This window comes from Limanda limanda, chromosome 10, assembly GCF_963576545.1.
Source record: "Limanda limanda chromosome 10, fLimLim1.1, whole genome shotgun sequence".
NCBI classification, from domain to species: Eukaryota; Metazoa; Chordata; class Actinopteri; order Pleuronectiformes; family Pleuronectidae; genus Limanda; species Limanda limanda.
The window spans coordinates 4,070,061-4,095,776 of record NC_083645.1 but is presented as its reverse complement, the minus strand read 5'-3'; the positions used below and the strand labels follow the sequence as shown (position 1 = coordinate 4,095,776).

Sequence of the window (25,716 nt, the reverse complement as noted above, 5' to 3'; positions counted from 1 at the left end):
TTCTTTATCACAGCTGGAGAAGTTAAACACATGTGCATTCTCTAACCAACCAGTGAGTCCTCACGCTTTAAGTTTTCCAAACTAGAAAATACTAATTGAAAATAAGTCTGAATTAAAACTGAGTCTAACCTTGTGCTGCTTGAGTATAGTCTCTTCTTTGCCTTTTGTAATGAGCTAATTTTTGTCTCCACTGGTCCTTAGCAGATGCAGTTGCATTGCTATTTTTCTCCAGTGGCCTCAAGGAGCAAGGCACATTGCCTGTTCCAAAGATAGATTTTTATTTTCAGTTTTACAACAAAAAAACTGACACAATGAAAACTTCCAAATACATTTGCGGATTTTTTTGATAGGAGGAAAAGGGGCAGGGAAGACATCCAGAAAACGGCAAGATCAGAATCAAACCTGTAGCTGTTTCAAGAGGACTCAAGCCCCCTTACATGGTGTACAAAAATAATAATTATTACCTATAATTTAAAAAAGGGAACTGTGATGACTGATGATTAATGTAAAGGAGTAAAATTCCAATATTTATAATAACACTTAAAACTAAAATGAAGAAAAGACGTTTAACATCAAATGTAAAACACTAATGGAAAGTATAACAGCCACAAAACTGGGCAGCACTTGAATAAAAATACTCAGTTACCTTTCACCACTGCGGACAAACTTGCAGCATTAAGAGTTTGTCTGTCACGTTTTACTTTCAATTCCTCTCGCCACTTTTTTGTATCTCGACAACTATATAAATGATTGCTGACGCTTAATAATGCCTGCATTATTTAAAACCATCTCAAATTCATATGTCATTACATTTTTTAGTGAAAGCAATACTGCATAAATGCCATTTAAAAAATCACATCCTGGTGGACAAGTATCATAAACCTCTAATGTTACGGGTTCAGGTCGGTCTCTTCTATCTTCCCTATCACTGTCACCATGAATCCTGTTATTAAGCCTGATATATTGAATGTTGAAACAAGTGGGAAAAGAAAAAAATTACACAGGACGTTCAAACTTCTTCTGCAAGACTGATTCCAATCGTTGAAATTGCAGTCTCCCTTTCAAATTTCGTGACATTCAATCTGGTGCTGGAACTGTACTGTACTTAATGTGTTCTCCCAAGTCAACTCCCCACCATTTTTGTCATTCTGTCAAGCTCCAGACTCCACTTTGCCACGGTGCACTGTAATTGGACTGAAAGCTGTCCCTGCAGTAATTTCAGACGGCTGCTGCTAGGAACAAGTCAATATTTGGATTAAAGATCATCCCTGTAATAAATTTTACATTACATGGAAAGAATCAATATTTATAAATGATTCCCTGTGTTTAACCACTTGACTTAAGAGTGTTCCTTGCAAATCCAACATGACAGCAGCAAGGCATACCTCCCAACAAGCAGTGTGTGTGGGTGTTGGGGGGGGACAAAGCTTCCATAAATATATCTATATCTGATCTATGTGCACATACATGCACAAATTTGTGAGTGTGTGTATTATAAGTATGTGTATTTGTGTAAAAGTTCTTGCGGTGCCATGATTTGTTAGCCTGAAGTTGTCATTAGAGATGAGCCGGATACTCGGCTGAAACGAGTATCCGGTACGGATAAAGCACTTTTGCCGAGTACGATTATTATACGAGTAATCGGAGTCATTATCTGTGCTCGGACTGAATGAAAATCCTCACACAGTGTCACAGCGCTCCTCCCGTCACACACGGCTCTGCTCACTCACTCACAGAACAGCTCTCTCTCTCTCAGTCACTCAGGTTCACTGCGCATCGGGACTGTTCCATAGGCTCAGTCAAGGAAGCAGAAATGATTCGTTCATTTCCCGACTGGGTCTTCGGGTACGAGTCTTTGGAAAAATTTTCACGAGACCTGCATTGGCTCAGTAGAGGAGCGCTGCAGATGCGAGGGACGTTCACTGTATCCCGGAGAAGTGAACGCTCTGTGTTTTTAGTATGGAAAGACGTGAATTGTATTTGTTCACGGGTCATGGTGACTGGTTTCGTTGTTTTCACTTTACATTTACACTTACTTTACAGTAAAGTAAACCTCTATTAAATACAGTACAACATGACAGTTTGTATGGTTTGAAATTGTCATTTATTATCACACTGGCATTTAATTATCACGACAAACAATTACACTGCACTAAACTTTAAGTGTTAATGTAAGGTGAAAATAGCAAGGCCAGTCTGTGTGACTTGTGAACGAATGTGGATCGCGTCTTTCTGTGCTGGGGACACAGAGTGTTCGTTTCTCCGGGAGACAGTGAACGTCCCTCGCATCTCACTCACACACACACACACACACACACACACACACACCTGGTGTGGAAATAAATTTAAAAAAAATAAAAAAATCATAAAAAAATGTCAAAGTTAAAAAAGAAAGTTATGTTGAACCAGCCCACTTCCGGGTTAAATCACACCCACTTCCGGGTTAGGCCCCGCCCACTCCGACTACGGATACGGATAATTCATATGGTTAACAGATACAGATAATGCTGTACTCGCTCATCCCTAGTTGTCATACACTTGTCATAATTCTAGTCAGAATATGAGTCTGATACCGCTCCATTGGGCTGTAAATAAGGGGTGTGTTTCAACTGAACCAGGAAAAAAAATGGTGAAAGAGGGAAGGAAGGAGCTGAGAGGAAGCAATGAGGAAGCAGGGAGAAAGAGGATGTTGGTGACCAGAGAGAGAAAGATCAGAGTTAATAATGTCCATATATATAACAATAACAAAAAATGGCATCAACAGCTGGCCTGACACCACGAAAACTGCTGATGTGCAACTGATCCGTCTCACATTTCATTAATCACACATCCAGTCCATCAAGACCAGGGGTCTCAAACTCGCGGCCCGCGGGCCAATTGCGGCCCGCGGGACGATATTTTGTGGCCCCCACCTTAATATGAAAGTTTAATGTTAGTGCGGCCCGCACAAACATTGTAGCAGCTCCGCTGTTAGCTGCTGTGTGGGACAATGTTATGATGTTCTGGTTTCCTACTGTGTGCCTGACCAGTGAACGCAGCATGCAAGTGAGTGACATGGGGGGCGGGGTCGTGTGTGTGTGTGTACGTGTGAGAGTGAGAGCCGGGAGAGAAAAGAGTGGCTTTGGATGTGCGGTGTAGGAGGGTGAAATTCATAGTTTTCTGCCCTCTTTCGCGCAGGTCATGATGTATCCAGTGCTTCATTTATAAATCACAAGGTGCCGGAACGCTAAGTACATATCACAGCGCAGGTACGACGAGCACAGGTCCCGGAACGCACATAAAACGCCGCTTAAAACAGCACACACATGCCACTTACAATGCAGTGGGACTTATTTAGGCTATACTGCAGTGACGGTATCAGTCTTTATGTCAGTGATTAATAAAGTGGCGTCATGAGCAAAGGCGACTTCTGTGTCCAGCGGAACGGAACACACACACATACACACACACACACACACACACACACAATTTGTAAAATTGAAGGCAAATTCAAGGGACACCACGGCTCCTTTACGCACACGCTGCGCTGTGAGGTTTTGGGAGCTTCTTTACGCAGACAGATTATTCTAAACCGCAGCAGTTTATAACACGTCATTGAGCTAATATCTACATTTTACAGTCTGGGCTGTTTTACATTATTATTTACACCTGATATGTGTGGATGAATTTTAATGATTTAAATTCCCTCATCCTCTGGTGGTGACATTTACGCACCGAGCCACAGACTGTACATGACGATGTGCTAGTTATTTTGGTTCATCTTAGAAGTCTACATTTGTTATTATTTTATGGAATTGTGATGCTGTTGTAAAGAAAGCTTTATATATAATTTATTAGATTATCTTGTTATTGCGTGGCCACAAATTAGTAATTCATCCACCGATGTCAACAGGGGCTCCGTAATTTTCTAGTGATTACATTATATTGTTATATTTTATTTTAATCATTTCTTAAAAAACTTTTTTTAATGTTCATATTTTTTTCGATACGAGAGGTACCGGATCTGCTCAAATAAGTCCCAGAACGCAGGCAAGCCAACACGCCGGCACAAAGTAAGCACAAAAATGTATAGAAAAATGTGAGGCTACAGGAGGAATTTGATCATAGATTTGCAGACTTCAAGACGCACAGAGCGACTTTTACAAAAATTTTGCGGATCCCTTCTCCTTTGATGTGCAAGATGCCCCTCCTGTGCTTCAAATGGAGCTCATTGGCCTGCAGTGCAACTCTGACCTCAAAGCCAAGTTCAGGGAGGTGAGTGGAAAGGAAGACAAGCTGGGGCAATTTTTGTGAGAATTGAACCCCAGCTTCCTTGAGCTTTCCCGAATGTTCAAGCGGACCATGTGCCTTTTTTGGAGCACATATTTGTGTGAAAAGCTCTTCTCCACCTTGAACTTCAATAAGTCCAGGTACAGGTCCAGGCTTACTGATGATCATCTTCAAGCCATACTGAGGGTCTCAACTGCTTCCTCCCTCAAGCCAAATGTGGCTCAGCTATGTGAGAGGAAGCGCTGCCAGGTCTCTGGCAGCAAGAAGTAGGCAAGAGAAGCCATGTTTACAAGAACTGTTCGTGTTCTTCAATATTCTATTCATGTTCAGAAGAACCCATTGAAGTTAAATAACTGTTAGTGATGACATTAGAGAAGTTTGGATTTTTTTAGCAAAGTTTTTTTTTTTGTGGAATACCTGATGCGGCCCAGCCTCACCCAGATACTGCCTCCAGCGGCCCCCAGGTAATTTGAGTTTGAGACCCCTGATCAAGACAGATCAGACAAACCCTCGATCAACAAGATAGCTGTTTTGAATTGAAGACTGATTATGCTAATCATTTACAGGTAATTGCTTATCTAAATGTAGGCATCCTTCACAAGGTGTCTTAAAAGGTCACCAAGCCTAAATGGACCACTGGCTTGCTGAAAGGTGGCATCTGTTATATCGAATGTGTTATTGTTGCATTGTTACTTTTTTTGGTCATGGAGGAAAACTCTCGTTAAAATGCCATTATTTACACCAGATAGGCTGTTTTGCCGTTTATTGAACAAGTAATATGTCACAACTACAGAACTGCATATTTGAGTGTTTCACTCACTGTGTGTGTGTGCTCTTCACACACAAACTGATAATCACATGGGATATTTGCCATCTAGTCCTATATTCTAAAATAGTAATTAATTGATCAGATCTTGACTCCGGATCGTTCCCGTCACATTCACCCTGATGTCCTGACACGTCTCGTGTTGTGTAACAGGTTTAGACTTGTGAGTCATTACACCAGTGTGATAACAACCCAAAGACCAAAGCAACAGACCGCAGATGTCACCGATAATTTGACCCCTGCAAACAGCAGTAGAAAATGACACATCCACCACACACTCCCCTTCAACGCAGATGTCGTCTCGATATCAAAGCCAACAGTAACATCAAATATCAATGTTTATAAGTAGTCAGCAACGCCATATAATGCAACTGTTCCATTTTGCAATGGTCCACACAGGTGGTCTACGTACAAACCCTCTGATTTGTAGAAAGCTCATCATCGCATAAAGCTTGTTGGAACATTATTGCATTAATGCATTATATATGCATTCTTGGTGAGGAACAACAGGCTGCTAGCTAAACTGCTGCACCGGGGCCATCCACGTACTTGTTCCTTGGATTGCTCTGTAGGATCCTGGCGGGCACCAGTACCTGAAGTTGCTTTGGGGTCCAGTGCTGTAACAAACTGGATTGCCTAGCTGGTTATATATGAATTCCTCGGAGGTCATCTCTCTCTCACCGGTCCTTGGAATCCTGTTTCAGTTTCTCTGTTATTTTCACTCCGAACAGGTGACGGCGGTGCTTGTTCTCTTCTCCCAAAGCAAGTTCTTCTTGAACTCTCTCCCCTTGGCCTAATGTTTCATCTTCATTCCACGCAACTCCTCTGTCTTGAGCTTCTTGCAGTTGGGGTATGTCCTGGTACTAGAGATGAGCCGGATACTCGGCTGAAACGAGTATCCGGTACGGATAAAGCACTTTTGCCGAGTACGATTATTATACGAGTAATCGGAGTCATTATCTGTACTCGGACTGAATGAAAATCCTCACACAGCGTCACAGCGCTCCATCCGTCACACACGGCTCTGCTCACTCACTCACAGAACAGCTCTCTGTCTCTCAGTCACTCAGGTTCACTGCGCATCGGGACTGTTCCATAGGCTCAGTCAAGGAAGCAGAAATGATTCGTTCATTTCCCGACTGGGTCTTCGGGTACGAGTCTTTGGAAAATGTTTCACGAGACCTGCATTGGCTCAGTAGAGGAGCGCTGGAGATGCGAGGGACGTTCACTGTCTCCCGGAGAAATTAACACTCTGTGTTTTTAGTATAGAAAGACGTGAATTATCACGGCAAACAATTAAACTGCACTAAACTTTAAGTGTAAATGTAAAGTGAAAATAACAAAACCAGTCTGTATGACTTGTGAACGAATATAATTCACGTCTTTCTATGCTAAAAACACAGGGTGTTCATTTCTCCGGGAGACAGTGAACGTCCCTCGCATCTCACACACACACACACACACACACACACACACACACATCCCTGGTGTGGAAATAAATTTAAAAAGTTAAAAAAGAAAGTTATGTTGAACCAGCCCACTTCCGGGTTAAATCACACCCACTTCCGGGTTAGGCCACGCCCACTCCGAGTACGGATACGGATAATTCATATGGTTAACAGATACAGATACAGATAATGCTGTACTAGCTCATCCCTACCTGGTACTGATGCTGCACATTTTGTGAGGGCTTTATGAGTTCCCCGTCAGCATCCTCTCTGTCTGTGATTATCTTCTTGGTGACGTTCCTTCTTGTCTCTGCTGGTCCGAGCTGTTATTTGCCTGGTTGATGTTGCAGGTTTTAGCTGGATCTCAAGCGGTAGGTGGTCACATGGCAACAGGAGATTACGGTGTATTGTACTGCTTCCTCTTCCTTTACCTTGCTCCATCAGTACTTCATATATGAGCGTGTCTTTTCCCACCTGACGGATGACTTTATGAATTCAATCTTCCCAGTGGCTCCGAAGCTTTTCCGTCCCACCTCTGGGTGTCAGATTCCGAACGAGGACACAGTCACCCTCGTGCAGCACAGAACTCCTTACATTGCAGTGATAGTTTCTCTTGCTCCTCTCAGCGCATTTCTTTACATTTCCTGCTGTAATCTCATATGCCTCTTGCATCTGTTGTTTCCATCTTCTCATATATTCCTGATGTTCTGAAGTTCCTGTCTCAGGAGTCAAACCAAGTCAATAGGTAGCCTCGGTGACCTCCCAAATAGGAGATAGAATGGGGAGAATCTGGTAACTTCGCAGCGCGTACTGTTATATGCATAAATGAGCTTAGGTAGTGACTCTTTCCAATTTGACTTCTGCTTTTCAGTGAGCGTCTTCAACATTTGCAGCAGTGTTGTGTTAAAGCGTTCGATTTGACCATTCCCTTCTGGGTGGTACAGTGTGGTTCTTGAGCCGATCACTCCACAGTTCTTCTGCAGCTGTGCAAATAACAGATTTTCGAATTTGCCTTCCTGATCATTGTGGATTCTCAAAGGAAATCCAAACTTCAGTGCATAATTATTAAACACCGTATCTGCAACTGTCTTGGAGGATTTAGAGGTTGAAGCTTAAGCTTGTGCAAATCATGTCAAATGATCAACTATCACCAATATGTATTCATAACCATCTTTACATTTGTCAATTGATATCAATTCAAATGGCTTTGTCCTGATATTGGGGGTGAGAGGGACGGTACAAATCTGAGACACGTAATGCTCTATCTCTTGCTGCATGCGTGGACAAAATAAACAATCTCGAATGAGGGATGTTGTTGGTTCCATACCTTGATGTCCCATTTCATTGTGAAGTTGTCGCAGAACTGTTGCATTGTACTTCTCTGGTAACACCAGTTGTGCTCTGGTGGCAGTCTTTCGGTGAAGATTACCGTCTCGCTCTAGGCTGAGTTTCTCCCAATCCCGGAGTAAACACTTGCTCTGAGCACGTAATAATTTCAGTTCCTGCCCCTGCGGCCTCTTATATAACTGTCTGACGTGTACAACAGAAAGAAATGAAGCACACTCTATCTTTGTTGGCTGCAAGTCCAAAGTGTAATGAACGAGCCGCCCCCTCTACTGTCCAAACCTGGAACACCAGTGTGATAACAATCCAAAGACCAAAGCAACAGACCGCAGAGGTCATCGGTAATTCAACCCCTGCAAACAACACTTGAAAATGACACATCCACCACAAGTCCACGTTGAGATACCTCTAAAAATCAAGAAATGTCCACGAACCAAAGAATCTGAAGAAGAAAAGAATCCTAGAAACCAGTCAACTCAACCCAGCGATTGACTTCCTGGATGAGCTGAGGGATGACGTTCCTGAAGGTGAAGCCACAGAGCTCAGGTTACACTCCCTAACAAATACTGTTAAATATGCAGTATAGTATTTGCCCCAGTTGTCAGCAAAGGACTTGCTGTCTTTTGAAAGCAGTTGGTCACAGATTACCATAATTTATTCAGGAGCCTTTATCCAGACAGGCCGCTCACCACGAAACATAATTTATGACTCACTATTGGCGCATGGTGATAAAGTTGGCCCACTTTTTACAAGTATTTCTAAGACGTTGGCCGATAAGAATCAAATAAGAATAAATTATTATTTGTGTTCTTTGAGTTGATATTGACATGAACTGTCATAATTGCAGCAGACACTACCCAGCTGTCTTAATGCCACAGTCACTGCAGTTGTTTGAACAGCATTTCTAATTCGTTCGCTGAACAGGTGAAACTTTTTGTATTTTTTTTTATGGGACTCTGTGGAAAATGTAATGATGCATCTCCAGACAGATGTTTACACCAAAGACCCTTGGCTGTGCTCCACCTATTTTCCACAACCACTGTGTCCAGGTCTCGATTTATAGCCTTAGTTTTCCAATTCTACCACACCTCTTAGTCATTTATATTTTTGTTTAATTAGACTTGCACTATTGTCTTATTCCTTGGAATAATCTCCCTTTTGTGTAAAGGAATCCTTCAAATGTTTATTTTTTATTTTTACATGGTTAAAAACACAGCTAAAATTCTCTATGTGATGGGTCTTTAGTTTCAGAAACAGGTTCAACTGCAGATATCATTAAGGACAAAGCGTTGATTTATTGAAGTTGGCTGCCCCTGGCATGTGAACAGCATATTCGATTATATTAGATTAGATTCAGTGGACCATGCATGATCATTTGCTAGACACCGCAGTTTCCTGACCTGTGACCTCTGAATAAACCTGCTTAATTTTAACTTGAGAACGACGCCTCCTGCCTTTGATTTCCACCCGCAACATACTTATACAACGAAATGCAGTTTAGCATCTAACCAGAAGTCCAAAAACGGCAGTAAAAGTGCAGAGTATTGTCCATATTTTTAAAGTGGAATATGTAAATAAATAAGATCTGTACAGTAAGAAATATATACGGAATAGTACAGTATTAAGAGGTATTGTATGATATAAGAACGATGAATACACTATGAGCAAGATAAATATATAAATATGAATACACTATAGGCGGGATAATACAGTAGTAAAAAAAAGTAACATTGTAGTGCAAATGTTCAAATGTTCAATTGTTCAGTGGTTGGAGGAGGGTGTGTGGCAGTCCAAGCCAGGGTGGAGGGGGGAACTATAGTTACTTGAGAAGGTGTGTGTGGGGGCTGCTATCACTGGTGCAGAGTTCAGCAGGGTGACAGCCGCAGGGATGAAGCTGTTCCTGAACCTGCTGGTCCGGGAACGGAGGACCCTGCAGCGCCTCCCAGAAGGGAGGAGGGCAAATAGTCTGTAGCTGGGGTGTGAGCTGTCCATGGCGATGCTGCGCGCCCTCCGCAGATATCTTTTGCTCTGGACAGCTTCAAAGGTGGGGAGTGAGGAACCGGTGATGCGTTGGGCAGTTTTCACCACCCTCTGCAGCGATTTCCGGTGCGCAACAGAGCAGCTGCCATACCACACTGAGATGCAGTTGGTGAGGATGCTCTCAATGGTGCAGCGGTAGAAATTCACCAGAATCTTGTCTTGGAATGATTTCTAAATATTACTCCAGACGTCTACTTTACAGAGCAGCCTCTTGCATGTATCAACTATTTACAAGCTTTTTGTCCTTGTTTGCAGAAACATGGACTTTCAAGTTTGAATGTGGCAGCTTGTTGTGGCTCGGCCTGACCTTCTACCACACGCCAATGACGCCACAGCACAGATACATCTACACCTGTGATTGGGCCAAGAATTTGGACCATATTGATGTATGTCAAGCAAAGTTAATCTTCAAAACCAAAGTCTGACCTATACAGCATAATGCACAACTTTTTGTCTTCTCTTAAAATAAATTAAGTAAAGGGTTGTGGTTATGCGTGTCTAAAAGCTTTCTCTTCTATTTAGTTGTCATGCAAAAAGAGTATTACAAACTCTGTTGCCTGGAGTTTACACAGTCAACATACCAACTACTCTTAAAGTGTAACACTGACCAGTTGTTCATATTAATTTGTTAGAGTTCACTTTAGCATTTTATGGGTCCATGCCATGTTAATCACCCTAGCCCTCATCTCCTCAGGTTACGTCTCAGAGGACTGAGAGAGGGCTGGCGGGTTGTCTGTGTGGGAACGGAGGGCAGGAAGGAAGCCGGCAGAGAAGAAGAGGCTGGTCAACAAGTCCCCGCCACTCTTGATGCAGCCAATCACCAGAGTCGGTGCTGGTGGAGGTTTCGACTAAGGATAGAGCGCACATCAGCAGTGAACCTTAGTGCATCCAGCATAGGCAGCAAGTTAAGAAGTGCTCTGTCACTAGGGTCGCTGAACCAGGAATTGATGGGTATTGCATTGTCTGGATGGCTACGATAAGCAACAGGCGAGTTGTCCAGGATGACTATACTGGACAGGTCATTGTGTACTACAGACAGGTCTTTAATATAACTACCTAGATCCAATGTACAATGCTGTCTGTAGTATCTGCGTTTCAGGATGCTCCTGTTGTTGTCCAGTTTGTCTGCCACTGCTGAGCCATAGATCTCCATACTGGCTGTGAAAACCACGAGCTCATACCACTGACTCACCACGTCTAAAAAGAAGTCAACATGTGGCCTTTTATGTACAAAGAATCTGATTGGGCGCTTATCAATGACGACTTTAAATATAAAGTCCGGCGGCGTGCCAGGTCTCACTGTGGGTCTGAGGACCCCGTCGTGATTAGAGTGGATCAGCGTCTCGTCCAGGTCCAGAACCAGAATCATCCTCTTTGCATTGAGTCTGGAGATTGGCCACAGAGGCAAAGTGTCGTATCGCACCGTCTGATACTGGATTATCGTCCGTAGGTGCTTCCTGAGGATGTACATGATGAAGCCCCATATTCTCCACGTGACGCTGAGAAAGCTGCGGATGCCGAGTAAACACTGCATGTTAACGAGCTGGAACGGACCCCCACAGTCAGTCAAACTTCAATCCTCGGTGGTCATCAAGGTTGTTTTGCCCCAGCGTTGCTCGGGGGTTGAACTGCAGAGGAAATCAGCATGGTGAAAGACAAACGTGGACAGGGGAAAAAGAAGCTGCGCTGTTGCTGTGTGTACCTTAGCACGCAGCTGGTTGCCGCCGAGCTCCCACTAGCTCGACGGGGTGACCAGTTTGAACCTCGGACAAAAAATACCCCCAAAAAAATTCTGCAGGGCCGCTCGCTGTCGAGCACCGGCTCAGTGCAATTTCATCGTGTGCGGCGTTTGAGGAGAGTCAGCCTCGCCAAAGTCTCATATTGCTTAGCAAAACTGAAGGGATATTACTTTTGGATACAACGTTCCTATTTCACTATTACAATATATACATATACCGGATTGTACTCAATGGGCTTTATAAATGTGCATATCTTTATCCGATTCAATATTTGGTATTTCTTACAGATATGCAAGTTGAAAGTATTGTTAGTTTTCAGCTTTAGGTCTCACAGTAGAGACAATTTCAAGGTGTGTTAGTTTTTGTAATATAAAACACTATAGGCTAAGTCAGTTGTACTTTCCAATTCACAGTACAGTCTCGGGGCATATCATGACAAGACTGCCAAGGGGTTGTAACCAGTTTCTGATGCTTACGGTAATGGTGTGTCTTTCTGTGTAATGACCTTTACCCATGCATCATTTTTAGATGTTGATAGAGAGTTGAGCTGTTGTTAAAATGATGTAAAACAATCTGATAGACAGAAATGTGGTAGGACTTGGCAGGGACATCAGTTGAACATGATGCTAAATGAATGAAACTGAAACCCTGCTATGACGTTACTCTACTGTCTGAAATGATGTTGGCGAGAAGCTGTTATTAATTTATCATTAGCCAGTAAATGTATTTACACATTTTGAATGTCTTTGAAGTGTGACAACAAAGGCACCTGCCTCAAAACTGTGGCATCAAAGGCATCTGTTCTCAGACAGTTTGACATCAAAGGCAGCTAGGCTTAACTAGTAGCAGTAAGCAGTAAGACTGTACTGTTGCTCTTTTCAATAGTTTGTTAAAACTTGGTAAAAAGAGGATAGTGAACAAGAGCAGAAGGAGCAACGGTCTGTTTTTTTTTTAGAGGAAGTGAAACTATTCTACAGTCCCTGGCACCAGGTGACATGGAGCAGCAAGAAAATCAACTGGACGGAGAGGGATTCTGCTGTTCGTTGTGTCTGGATTCGAATGATCCTTTGTTAATTGACTGTGGACACAGCTACTGTATGAGCTGTATTAAAACCCACTGGGACGATGAGGATGAGAGAGGAATCTACAGCTGCCCTCAGTGTAGACAGACCTTCAGCTCGAGGCCTCGAATGGATTTTTTCCTGCCACGACCGGAGCCCAAGATCAGAGCTGACTTCTTGGAATATTCACAGGAAATCACAATGGATCCAAACACCACACACAGATATCTGCTATTTGCTGAGGGAAACAGAGAGGTAACACGTATGACAGAAGAACAGTCTTATTCTCATCACCCAGACAGATTCACTGATAGGTCCCAGGTCCTGAGTAGAGAGAGTCTGACTGGGCGTTGTTACTGGGAGGTGGAGGGGATAGTTGGAGGAATTTGTGTAGCAGTCACATACAAGAATATCAGCAGAGCAGGGAACTCAATGAATGAATGTGTATTTGGATTAAATGATAAATCTTGGGCTCTTCATTATTTTGGAGAGAGTTATTCCTTTGTTTACAACAACATCATGACTCTAGTGTCAGGTCCTCCGTCCTCAAGAATAGGAGTGTACCTGGATCACACTGCAGGTGTTCTGTCCTTCTACAGCGTGTCTGAGACCATGACTCTCCTCCACACAGTCCAGACCACCTTCACACAGCCTCTCTATGCTGGAGTTACGGTTTATAATCATGGAGACAAAGTTATGTTCTGTAAGCTACAGACTATTCTACAGTCACTGGCACCAGGTGAAATTGTGCAGCAAGAAAATCAACTGGACAGAGCAAGATTCTGCTGTTCGATCTGTCTGGATATACTGAAGGATCCGGTGACTATTGGCTGTGGACACAGCTACTGTATGATTTGTCTTAAAACCCACTGGGACAATGAGGATAAGAGAATAATTTACAGCTGCCCTCAGTGTAGAATGACCTTCAGACCAAGGCCTGTCCTGGTGAAAAACATCATGTTCGCTGATTTAGTGGAGGAGCTGAAGAAGACTGGACTCCAAGCTGATCCTGCTGATCACTGCTATGCTAGACCTGAAGATGTGGCCTGTGATGTCTGCACTGGGAGAAAACTGAAAGCTCTCAAGTCCTGTTTGGTTTGTTTGGCCTCTTATTGTGAAAAACACCTTCTGCCTCATTTCCAATCATCCCCATTTAAGAAGCACAAGCTGGTGGAGCCCTCCAAGGAGCTACAGGAGAACATCTGCCCCCATCACAATGAGGGGTTGATGCTCTACCGCACTGAACAGCAGTGTATCTGTTATTTCTGCTTTCTGGATGAACATAAAGCTGCAGAAGAAAGAACTGAGAGGCAGAGAGATCTTGGGCTGAGGAGACAAACAATCCAGCAGAGACTCCAGGACAGAGAGAATTATGTAAAGCTGCTTCAACAGGTCGAGGAGGCCGTCAATGAGAAGATCTACACTGAGCTGATCCGTCTGGTGGAGAACCGAACCTCTGATGAGCTTCAGGAGAGACTGGAGCTGGAGATCAATGAGCTGAAGAGGAAAGACGAACTGAAGCAGCTCTCGAACACAGAGGAACACAACCAGTTTCTAAACAACAACCCCACATTGTCACCACTCCGGGAATCTACACACTCATCCAGCATCAGTATTCGTCCTCTGAGGTACTTTGAGGATGTGACAGCTGTTTCACAGGTCATAGGTCAACTACAGGACATTCTGAGTGAGACAAAGACAAAGATTTCACAGATTGTGTCTCAAGTGGATGTTTTACTGCCACAACCAGAGCCTAACACCAGAGCTGACTTCTTAAAATATTCACAGGAAATCACACTGGATCCATACACAGCAAACAAACATCTGTTATTATCAGAGGGAAACAGAAAAGTAACAGTAATAAGTGAAGAACAGTCTTATTCTAATCACCCAGACAGATTCAATTATTTGTATCAGGTCCTGAGTAGAGAGAGTCTGACTGTATGTTGTTACTGGGAGGTGGAGTGGAGAGGACGAGGAGTTGAGGTAGCAGTCGCTTACAAGAATATCAACAGAGCAGAAGACACAAATGAATGTATATTTGGACACAATGATAAATCTTGGTCGTTAGATTGTGATGAAAACAGTTATTCTGTTTTTTACAACAACCTCAAGACTCCAGTGTCAGGTCCTCCGTCCTCCAGAATAGGAGTGTACCTGGATCACAGTGCAGGTGTTCTATCCTTCTACAGCGTCTCTGACACCATGACTCTTCTCCACAGAGTCCACACCACATTCACTCAGCCTCTCTATGCTGGAGTTAGGGTTTATTGCTATGGAGTCACAGCTGAGGTGTGTAAACTCAAATAGACTCGAGTCATTAAAAGCAATGCTTTAGATTAGGTGTTTAAATCTTGAACTTCTTTTGTTGAAAATATAGTCTTCTCTGTGAAGTGAACGAGTCTGATGACAGTTCAGAGACACTGAGGACGATGGACAGTCTCTACAGCTGATCCAGTGAAGGTCAAAGGTCAGGTGTTTCTGGATAAGATTAGCGCTTTGGTTTTCACCTTCATGTGTTGCACGCACGCTCTGTTTGATTCAGGTATGATAGATTAATCGCCATGGAGCCGGGCTTTAACGATGGAGCGTTAGGAAACGTCCAGCTTCAGTGTGTCTTTGAGTGTTTGCTGGTCACCATGTTCCACGTGCTTCACCTCCAACCAAACGGACCCTGAACTGAAGATAAATCAATAATCTATGTATTAATCCACCTTTGGTTGTTAGAGGATAACATTGGGTGTAGTTGTCATCATATTATCCATGTAATCCATTTAGATTTCATGGATAATGTGATTAAAATAATTTATATTAACATATGCAGGATTGTTTTGTTTTTCATTTTTTTGACCTAAATTTATCATTAAGGATTTCTTTCCTTAAAAGTTTTTGTTTTTATTTAACTATTGTTGGAATTTAATAAAAAGAAAAAAAATGCAAGTTATACCGATTTGATTTTATTAAGTTGACAAATTGAAAACCCACTGTCAGTGAGTTTATTTTATTCATTCAATTTCTGTGTTTTATTTCATGTGTTCAGAGTATTTAAACATTTCATTCACACAGTACATGACTTTACTTTAAATATTGTGTTACTCTGGCAACAGATTTTGAAATTTCACAATATATCACGTAATGCATTTATTATAATTTTTCTATATAGAAATGTGTGGAACATCCTCAGACAGAACTCTGGTGCCAGGATTTTAAGTAGAGTACACAGGTTGTAACACATCAGCCTGGTTTTAACCTCTTTACACTGACTCTCTGATTTGAAGCTTCTTTTAATGACTTGTAAAACTCCTAATGATCTGACTCCTCGATTTATCACAGCTCTTTAATTCTTCAGATCCTCTATCAGGAGACTTTGAACTGATCCAGATTCTCAGTTAAACACTAAGACAGAGTTACAGAAATAAGATTCAGAGACTCTGGAACAACTTGCCTGAGGAAGTAGAGCCGGCTGAGTCTGTAACTTCCTTTAAACAAAACTTGAAACCTACTTTTATCAAACCACATTCCATGATATAATTCTAGTTTTTATGTATTATTGTAATGAGTGGTCATGCTTGTCAGGTCTTTAAGGAAGAAAGAGGACCCACAAATGCAGAGCAACAAAAGCAGGAAGTAAAGTGGGAAACGAACAAGGAGCAAAACTTCACACAGGAAAGTGAAATCTCAGGGAGATTATGACTGCTGTCAAAAAACGTTTGAGGACATCATTTATACATTGTACTGTAACAATGTGTAACAAGTTTAAAGTGGACATTTCACTGCATAACCATCTGTACATCCCAGTATTTCCATACATATATTTATTTAGCCTATTGTGCATATCTTTCTGATTTAATATCAAGTCTTTTTCTGTAGATTTTCAAATTATATTTTTTTAAATGTATCGTTAGGCCAGTGGCAACAGGCCCTTAACACTGGCAACTTGGAAAACTGCCTCCAAACAGTGTGGTATCAAAGGCAGATGCCTCAAGTGACATCATTTTTAGATTCAGAATTTGTGTGTTATTGTGGTATTGGAACAATCTGACAAATTTGTTCTCAACTGAAAAACCTTAAGTCGGTTGCTGACAAAATCGTACAATCAGCTCAATTTGGCAGCTTTTAATTTGATCTTAACAAATGTAACACTTTTGTCACAAAACTCCATGTCCACCTCTCACAAGGCACTTAAACTCTTACTTTTTAGCCAAAACAGATGTTTGTTGTGATTGACGTGAACACTTTTTAAATTATTTACATACCTGTCACATCTGATCTGATATTTTTCTTTGCTTGCCATTAACACATAAATACAACACAAGTCTAAACAACTTCTTCGCAACTCTGGATAATTTTTTAAAGTTTTAAGACATTCTTGTAGCTATTTTGTAAAAGGACATGAACACAATCAGAAATACAACACTAACTATAGATCTGACAACATGAAGTTGTATCACTTGGGTTAATAGAGGAGAGAGGATTTATACGAACAATGATCAGTCAGTGTCTGTGTTTGTGCCACCACACGAACACACAGTAGTTACATTGTTTAACCCGAGCCATAGTCTAACAGGGGATTGGCACTAAGCTTACACAAAAGTACACACATACAGTGGAAACACAAACACTGCAGATGGAAACTTTGCACTTTCCTTTGGGACGGTTTAGGCGGTTCTGTGGACCGGAGCCAGCTGCCAGCTCTTTGGCTCAGTCCTCTGGTTTATATTCACACTGTTTTGGCCTTCAATCTCACTCTCTGTCTCTCCGCTGTTCCCTTATTCTGTCTCTGTATCATGTATACTGATTATCTCTCTCATTCTCTCTTGCACCAGAAAAAGGCTGGTGTCAGTGTTGCCGTCTTTCAGAGTGAATAACAAAGAATAAAACATCAAGCAACAATGGGACCCTCTCCTCAGCGCAGATTAAACGTCCTTGTTGTCACTGCGCAGCACGGTTATTTTCACACTGAGACCTGAAAGGACTTCTTGACAAAGGTGCAGCTGCATGTCGGGGAGAACAGTACAAGAAGTATTTTTGTAAACCTGGAATCAAACCCGCACCGCAGCGTTTTGTGGAAGAATTCAGTAGATTCATTTTGATGTCTGATACCAGTCGAAGAAGCAGAGGATCATCGCTGACTCTCTTTCATCCTGTCTGTGTTTCTCCGCTGTGATGCTCTGATGACAGATTGCTGATTTGTTTCCACCTAACTGACAAACAAATATCAAAGAGTGATATGATCTCCCAAAAAGTAAAATGTGGATAGTTACATGTTCATTATTAAGGCTCAGATTAAAAACTCTGGATGTCAAACCTTTTATCTGTAACTGTCCAGTATTGATTTATTATTAAACAGATACTGCATTTGAGCCGTAAAACTAAATTATAGATGTATATATAGAGTCAACCATTTGGATTCGTCCCAATGTTATTAATTTTATATACATATGAAAAAAAAGAGATGTGCTCCATCCTGTCATCCTTCATATCCTATGACACGACTGCTTCTTCCCCGGCTTCCCCAAACACATATTCTTGCGCCTGTGCTAGCAGTTTAAGTTGCATAGGACGGCTGTCAGGAAAGTTCACAGGGGAGCATGGCCAGCACCAGGATTTTTTCTCTATCTCTGCTATGGCTGGTGATTTTTTTCAGAGTGACTTAAAAAAGGAGGTTCTGGTTTTCCCTATAAAAGCACATATGGCACACAGACCATTCGATAAAGATATCCTCTTTAGTTGGATTTTGCAAAAGAATATAAATATATTTGTTGTGTGTGTCTTTGCGTGTGTGTGTTAACAATGTTATTATAATAATTGTAATTGAGAGATTGGGGAGGTAGGTAGGCGTGTCTTAGCTGCCATTGCATTCTAAAGGCATTATTTGAATTACTGGGGAGAGACATTGCAGCCAAAATTTACAATTTCAGATTCTGTTTGTCTTGTTTATTTATTTAATATTTTATTATATTCAATATTATCAAACAGATTATATTCTCACTGAATTAAATTTACCCAGTTTTCCAGAACAATCATGTGTAACATTTATTTTATATTATATTCAATACGTAAAACCATAGCATGGCTTCTTTAATGAATGAAAAGAAGACTAAGGTTTGTTAATACAGAATGTGAAGTCAATTTTCTACCTGCTGCATTTGCATAAATACATCTATGAGACGATCCCAGAGGGTGCGGATAGATGGAAATTCGCTCATGGTGGAAAATAGACAGAAAGCCAAGTCAACTGAGTGAGACATCAATCACGCATCTTTTCCTCACTCTGGGCTGAAAACCCAGTTTTCTTATTAAGAATCATCTGCACTGCCAACCACTGTATTTGCTTTTGACTGTTTGTCTGTGATATGAAGCCTCGTCTGTGTTTGCTCTGTCTCTGTCCCACCTGATGTTCCCAAGCTTTAAGATATGGTGTGTGTGCGCGCTTTTCTGTGTGTGTTAGATAAAAAGCGATATAGACTCTCTGCTACCACAACTTGTGCCAAATTAAGGGACAAAGATATGGTGTGTGTGTGCGTGCGTGCGTGGGTGTGTGAGAGAAAGAGAGAGAGTGGCTATTGTGGCCGTTTGAGTCTGTACAAATGCTAGAGGCATCAGTGTCTATTTGTATTTGTGTTTGAGTGTGATGTGAATGACATTGCGGGCATCAGAATGTTTAAGTAGATGAAGGGATTAACAGATTCATTTGGATAATATGGATGACGGAAAATGTTTAATGTGTGGTGGAACATTCATCTCAAATGCTGATGGGTAATTCAATATTTTGATATTTAGTGAGTGTATACACACACACACAAACTGAAATCTGTATTCAAAACTATTCTTCTCATATTCATAGCTTTATGCTATACTACACCTATGGGGTTATTAGAGCTGTTTTACCTTTAGTTATTAAAGTTAGCAATAAAAAAGGTGTTTTTGTGTAATCTTGTTTACAAACAAACAATCAAACAAACCCCCCAAAAATGACCTGCTTGTAAGAGATAACGCTCTTGGCATTTAAGAAGGTGTAATAGGATAAAGACACAATTGGTGTTCATAGTAACAACAACTGCGTGAAAGGATAACACAAACTCTGTGCTTTAGTTTATTGCTTACATTACAGTGTCTCAAGTAGGGCATAATAACATAATGTCTGCCCCCTCTGGTGGGGGTCTGTAACTACTCTGTTGGACTTAGGTCTGGTTCCAACAGAAATTTGCTGGAAGCTGCCCTGGAGTCAATAAACCATGGGGTAAACTAGCTCACACTTATAGTAAAAATAAAAAAATGACTCTCAAGGCCTCTTGAGGTTTCACTACATCTTCCTTCACAGCTTTTGTGCCGATATTGTCTGTACTCATTTCGTCACTCTGTTTTCAACCATCATTTTTTTGTTTTATGTAACTATAATAGTGTAAAGGTGGTACTGTTGGAAGGCAAGCAAAGTCAGAAGTGATTCCTATGCTGTTTTCACGATTAATATTTACAAATATTTAAAGCAGTCTGCAGAGAGTAAGAGGACACCTTCAAGCCATAATTTGTCTTTCTTCCCAGGTTCATTACGCTGAGGCAATTTGTATCTGCAGTACGTTTGCCAAGTCATGGCTGGTGTTCTTGGCACCTCCTGGCATTTTACTTCTTGGTTCCAATTGAAATCACAGGGTCTGCGTCCTTGACCCAGTGTGAAGTGGCTCAGCAGCCCACGACCACCTGCTCTCACATGGCACAAGGCCACAAATCTTCATTATACACTTCATTAAAATAAAACAAATTGCTGAGTAGAGAGAGAGAGAGAGCAAGCTCAGGAAGAAAAGTGTCTCAGTAACAGTATCCTTTGGTCAACATGCTGCATTAGAATATCATAATAAAAGAATAGTGTAGTTTTTGATGAACAAATTCATCCTACAATGAATCTCAATGACTAATGTAGTTATTGTTAGTGAGAAGAATATGATTCATGGCTTGTATAAATAGTTAGGGAGGATATATGGACTCATGATTGATGGGAGTATTTGATTGAGATAACCTCTCCACTGTTGTCTGTACCATTTGGAATAGAATATGAGTAAATGAGCTGTAGAGGCCTCTTTAGATAAAATGGGAAATGCCAAAGAGAAAAAATAACTGAAGATGTATTGTGGCAAATGATGGGATGAGGAGGAACTCATGAAAAGAGAAGAGATTCAGATGAGAGGGGCTGAATATGCAGAGGAGCATAGGAGAGGTCAGTAAGTAAACTATTGGCAGAATTGACTGAGGACACTTGACAGTCTGAGAGGTAACACTACTTAATCATTTCTGTCTTGTCACACAGACACTGTAGAATAGGACAAGCGTATATCCTCATGTAAAATGTGTCTTCAGTGTATCTCTTTAGTAAACACATGTACAAACATGAGCATGAAAATGTACAAATATGTCTATGGTCCATATAGAATAAAGTGTAACTTAAAATGATGTTATAATATGGACACCTCTGTCTGCAGCTTCTTCCTCACCAATACCTCAGAGCTGTTAAAGTGTGGTTCGGTTTAACCCGTTGAACCGAATACGAGAGTGGTTAATTCTCAGTAACACTGTTAAAAATATATCTTCAAATCAAACAGACTTTCTGAGAATGGCCAATCTAGCCAAGCGTCATGTCAACATTCCTTGAACATCATCTCCACCTTAGGTCTTATGGTAAATAGATTTATATAGTGTTTTTCTGATCTTAATGACCAGTCATAGCCCTTTACATGACCCAATCACACATGACATCATTCACACACAGCAATCGTCAGGTGCAATTTGGGATTAAGGGCCTTGCCCAAAGACACTTCCGCATCAGGACCAGAGGCGCTGCTCTACCTGCTGAGCCATGGGCGCCTCACAGTTAACAGACAGCAAAATACTAACATGTATGTCGACATGTTACTATTTCTGAATAGAGATCTGTAAACATGCCGGCCTACAGGCTAAAGACTGGCCCGTTAATGAGGGTTGATAATTTTGATTGCCCACTGAACAGGAACACAATTCACTCTCATGTGCAAAGTGACAAGAGATTTGTTGTTATGCTGAGGTCTGCCTGCCTGCACAGGACACTAAACACTTTAATGATGTTTTGACAGTCCGCTGAGCCACAGATGCAGCAGGATTTCCTGGTGCTGCTGATGGCAAGTCTGACAGACGTCCACGTTTTCTGAGAGAGACAGACAGACAGACAGACAGACAGACAGACAGCGGGGGAAGGAGCACTGCACAAAGCTCTACAATGAAGCAACGGCACAAAACACTTCACAGAAGATGCAGGTGTGTGATGGTGTGTGAATCCCTATGTTCTATTGTTCGTGATCATTTTTCCACATGTAAAACATTAACCCTTTATTTGTATTTTGGTAATTTAGGTTATTGAAATTAAACATAAACCTACCAAGGGTTGGTGGCACATCTGTCAAGGTACTGATAAGGTATAAGTCACTGACAAAATGTCTGGAGTGGCTGTGGCGTGAGAGGTCATTGCACATGGTCGTATAGCTCTGAGGGTGGCCATGTTGGTTCGCTCAGCACTTTAGTCTAGACTGGCTCTCAAATGATGTCTCTCAGTGATCCTCCGACTTCCCCATTACCCACTATGTGATTTGAACTAGTTGTGTTCAGTGACAAAGACTACTGGGCCCATTCATGTCCACCCATCAGCATGAACTATCAAAAACTTTGGTGAATTGTACTCCAAAGTTGTGGGGGGACCTTGAGCTAATCCCATCTGACATTGGCTGAGAGCCAATCGGTACAACCTGGACACATTGCCATCGTATCAACCGACCATTCAAACCTACAGTCAAAATGAGAGTCTCCAATTGACCTAACCCAAATCTGCATATCTGGAGGAAGCCAAAGAAACAGGGAGCACATGCTAACTCCACAAACATGGCTTCACTGGCCAAGCTGGGATTTCGCAAACTGATGACATTCCCATCAGCTACTGCTGTGCTACCTTTTCACTGAATGAAGACAATAAGTTTTGAAACGGAACTTGGAAATTAATATCCAAGCTCAATGGTCACTATATTGATACCATTATTTGTCATAACCATCATCCTACTGAATGGGGTTGAGACTGACTAACATTCACGCACGATACATGGTGATCATCTGCAGGAGGGGATGATTCCCGAATGATCAATTTGTACTTTCACTGTCAATTCATGTCAACTGGAGGCCTGCTGCAGTGCTCACATTAACTTGCAGATTAGTCTGTGGCTGCTCAATTTTTGTGCACTTTGGGTGTTCGTAACAATCAATTCACTCCTCTTGATTGCCAAGCAACACCCTCAGCAAGCCCCATCAACAAATCAGTCCCACTGTGCATTGTCTGATATGTCTCCAATTTGTCTCAGTATGTGGCAACGGACTCAGAATGCCACAGCTCACATATGACTCAACGTCTTCTTCCATTTAATTTGAATTGTAAATAAAACGTGTGTCATTCCCTGGGCAACACATTCTCCCTCTTAAATCTCGAAAGGCCTCAAAACTACAGCCATACAAGTGAGTGCATGTGTGAGTGAGACAGAGGGGTGGAGACCGCCAAGCTCTTCCTGCAGTGATTTCTATTCTGTAAGTGTTATTGCCGTCTCTCCTCCACTCTGCTGTTTATTATGCAGCGGAAAATGATACTTTCCCTTCGGGAGGGTTTGGAAATGGTGGATAAATTGCACTTCCCTCTGGGATGGGTTGGAGCAATGTGAGTGTACCAGACAGCTTTCAGCTTTCTCTTACAAACCTCACTCTCTACTCCTCATTCTCTTTGTTCTGTTCATTCCCCCTCTTCTCTTTTTTTTATTACCCACTGTCTCTCTGTATTTGTGTGTGTTTTTGTGTGTGTGTGTCAGTGTATCTCAGGGGGTAAGTGCTTGTCAAATTACAGCAGAATATTGATGCACCACCCGACGTGACAGCACACACACACACTAACATATAGGTTTGCACAGCTTTCCTTATTACATCCCAATTAACATCTGCCCCCTAACCTTAACCAAGACCACTACTGCTCCTGACAAGATCATTGTTTATGCTGGAAAAGGTCCTAAAGATGTAACAAAAACGAGTACCCACACACAAAAATTGAGAGCATCAGAGCAAGACACATCCCTCTGTTGAGTAAGGGACAGTGTGCGTTTGAGAGGTGTGTTGATGTATCTGATGTGTGCATGTTTGTGTTTTCTTTCCCGAGCCCCGAGTCTAGGAGGAAAGTGTGTATAACATAGCATTTATGGTCAATTGCCTGATACTGTGCTTCTGGTGTGTGTGCCTGTGTCTGTTTGTTTGTGTTGATGATGCAGAAAAATGTCAGTATTCACCCCTTTGTGGTCGCAGATGTAAAGTTTCTTCCTTATGAATTTGTGACTGTCTTGCCTCGGTCTGCACATTTAAGTGTGTGTTTTTGTGTGTGTTGTCTTTGACAAACTCCAGACAGTGGCAGAGCATTGCTGCTGAACAGCATCGCTTTGTGTCTGGTATAACAGCTGTTGGATGGCTGAATGAACAATCATTAAATAGCTTTTATCTGGCTGAAATTCTGTCTGATGTTTATGTGAGTAAAATAAAATATGTCTGAAATCTGTGCACCTCAGTAGGTAAAACAATGTACAACAAATGTTGACCAATACATTTCTACAGCTTGCTAGACATTTAAAATATATGTAACTCATACCTTATCCATACCAGTTAACATTGGGTTGGCGAGGGGTGTCTCCCAAATTAAATCTTCTCCACAAAGAGTGCTGAAGTCGTACTCCACTCCATTACAAGGGTTATAGCCAGCAGACTAGACTTAGTTTAAATACATTTTTGTTGGAAGTGCATGCAGTTCTTTTTGTTGCATTGATTTCTCCTGCCCAGACACAAAAGAGAATTAATTGGATGCTTCAGAAAGATTGCTCTTTGTACGCTGAAGTGGTGAGCGTCACACTGATTCAAACTGAAATATGTCAACAATGCACACTGCTCATGTAGCTGTGTGCGTCACATGCATCCAATGAACAGTTCCTTCACATATATTTATCCTAATGCTAATATTCTTTTGAGGAAGTGAAATGTTCAGTGAGTTGAGTGTTCAGCCTCATGTCTCTAAGCTAAGAGCGTGGCTGCAGTCCTAAAGTTTCCTAAGAGAGCAAAATGAGCTTGAGGTGGCTGCCATGACAAGAGCTGTTCCGATCTTAGAGCCCATGGGCTCTGGTTGGATGGTCTTTATTTGGGGGCTTCCAGTGTAGACTGTGGTATCCAGGGCAATACGTAAATCTTCTGTTTACGCCACAAAACACTAAAAGCAATTACTTTCATTGACTTTTTAGATCTTTATAGCATTTTGGCTGATTTGTTTTGACATCTATCTGCATATAAATGTAATTTGACAATCCGATAGCCGATGCATTTTTAAGGTCAATGTGTTCCACCACTTTTGCTCTACACACAGACTGTTTACCTGCAGGCAACCAACAATTCTGCATATTCATATCCGATTCTTTTCATAGAGATTAGAGCTGGTCAAACTCTCTGAATGCTTTGCTCCTTTAGTGTAGGGCAAGCTGGAACATCGTTTTTAAAAGAAAATAGATAATGCCGTTCCCAGACTCCTTGTAGCATCATCATTTACAAGGACTCACCAATCCATGTCAATACCATCTGCTGCCACATATTTACAAAGTCTAATGACATTTTCCATCAGGCCAAAGGAAAAGTAGGCTTGTTTTCGTTTTTAAAATTGTACAGCTCTCAAGTCAGACTATAAGGTTTTTTTGGTTTTCGATCCATTGTGTGTTAAATATGTTATCATGATACGTATTTGCTCGTGCTGAATCCTGTAGATAATCTCCCGCCTTCTCATATGAGCTCATTTGGACATTATCTCAGGAAAATGTCAGAGGACTGACTCTGACATTCTTGGTCTCACGTACAGCCCCTCTAGTTTATATCTTCACCAATAAATATAGTCTAAACAACAAAAGAACCAA

General features: G+C 41.6%; 2 protein-coding genes across 2 annotated transcripts; one reads left to right on the top strand and one right to left on the bottom strand.

Moving 5' to 3' along the window:
* Nucleotides 1-10,744: 10,744 nt before the first annotated feature.
* On the bottom strand, nt 10,745-12,181 carry LOC133012229 (CTD nuclear envelope phosphatase 1A-like). Its single transcript, XM_061080209.1, has 2 exons — nt 12,143-12,181; nt 10,745-11,470 (listed from the first exon to the last, which is right to left on the bottom strand). The coding sequence occupies exons 1-2, from the start codon at nt 12,179-12,181 to the stop codon at nt 10,745-10,747; spliced, it is 765 nt and encodes a 254-aa protein (XP_060936192.1).
* A 1,158-nt stretch (nt 12,182-13,339) lies between these two features.
* Nucleotides 13,340-15,037, top strand: LOC133012228 (E3 ubiquitin/ISG15 ligase TRIM25-like). The gene has a single exon (XM_061080207.1). It carries the CDS (start codon nt 13,340-13,342, stop codon nt 15,035-15,037), a length of 1,698 nt encoding a protein of 565 aa, XP_060936190.1.
* Nucleotides 15,038-25,716: the final 10,679 nt, after the last annotated feature.

What these genes read in the sequence shown, in the direction of transcription:
- LOC133012229 (XM_061080209.1), bottom strand. Translation starts at nt 12,181, where the DNA reads ATGGGTAAAGGTCATTACACAGAAAGACACACCATTACC. An exon ending in CAGAAAGACACACCATTACC is followed by an intron (nt 11,471 to 12,142) that starts GTAAGCATCAGA and finishes GGTCCGTTCCAG; the next exon opens with CTCGTTAACATGCAGTGTTT.
- LOC133012228 (XM_061080207.1), top strand. Translation starts at nt 13,340, where the DNA reads ATGACTCTCCTCCACACAGTCCAGACCACCTTCACACAGCCTCTCTAT.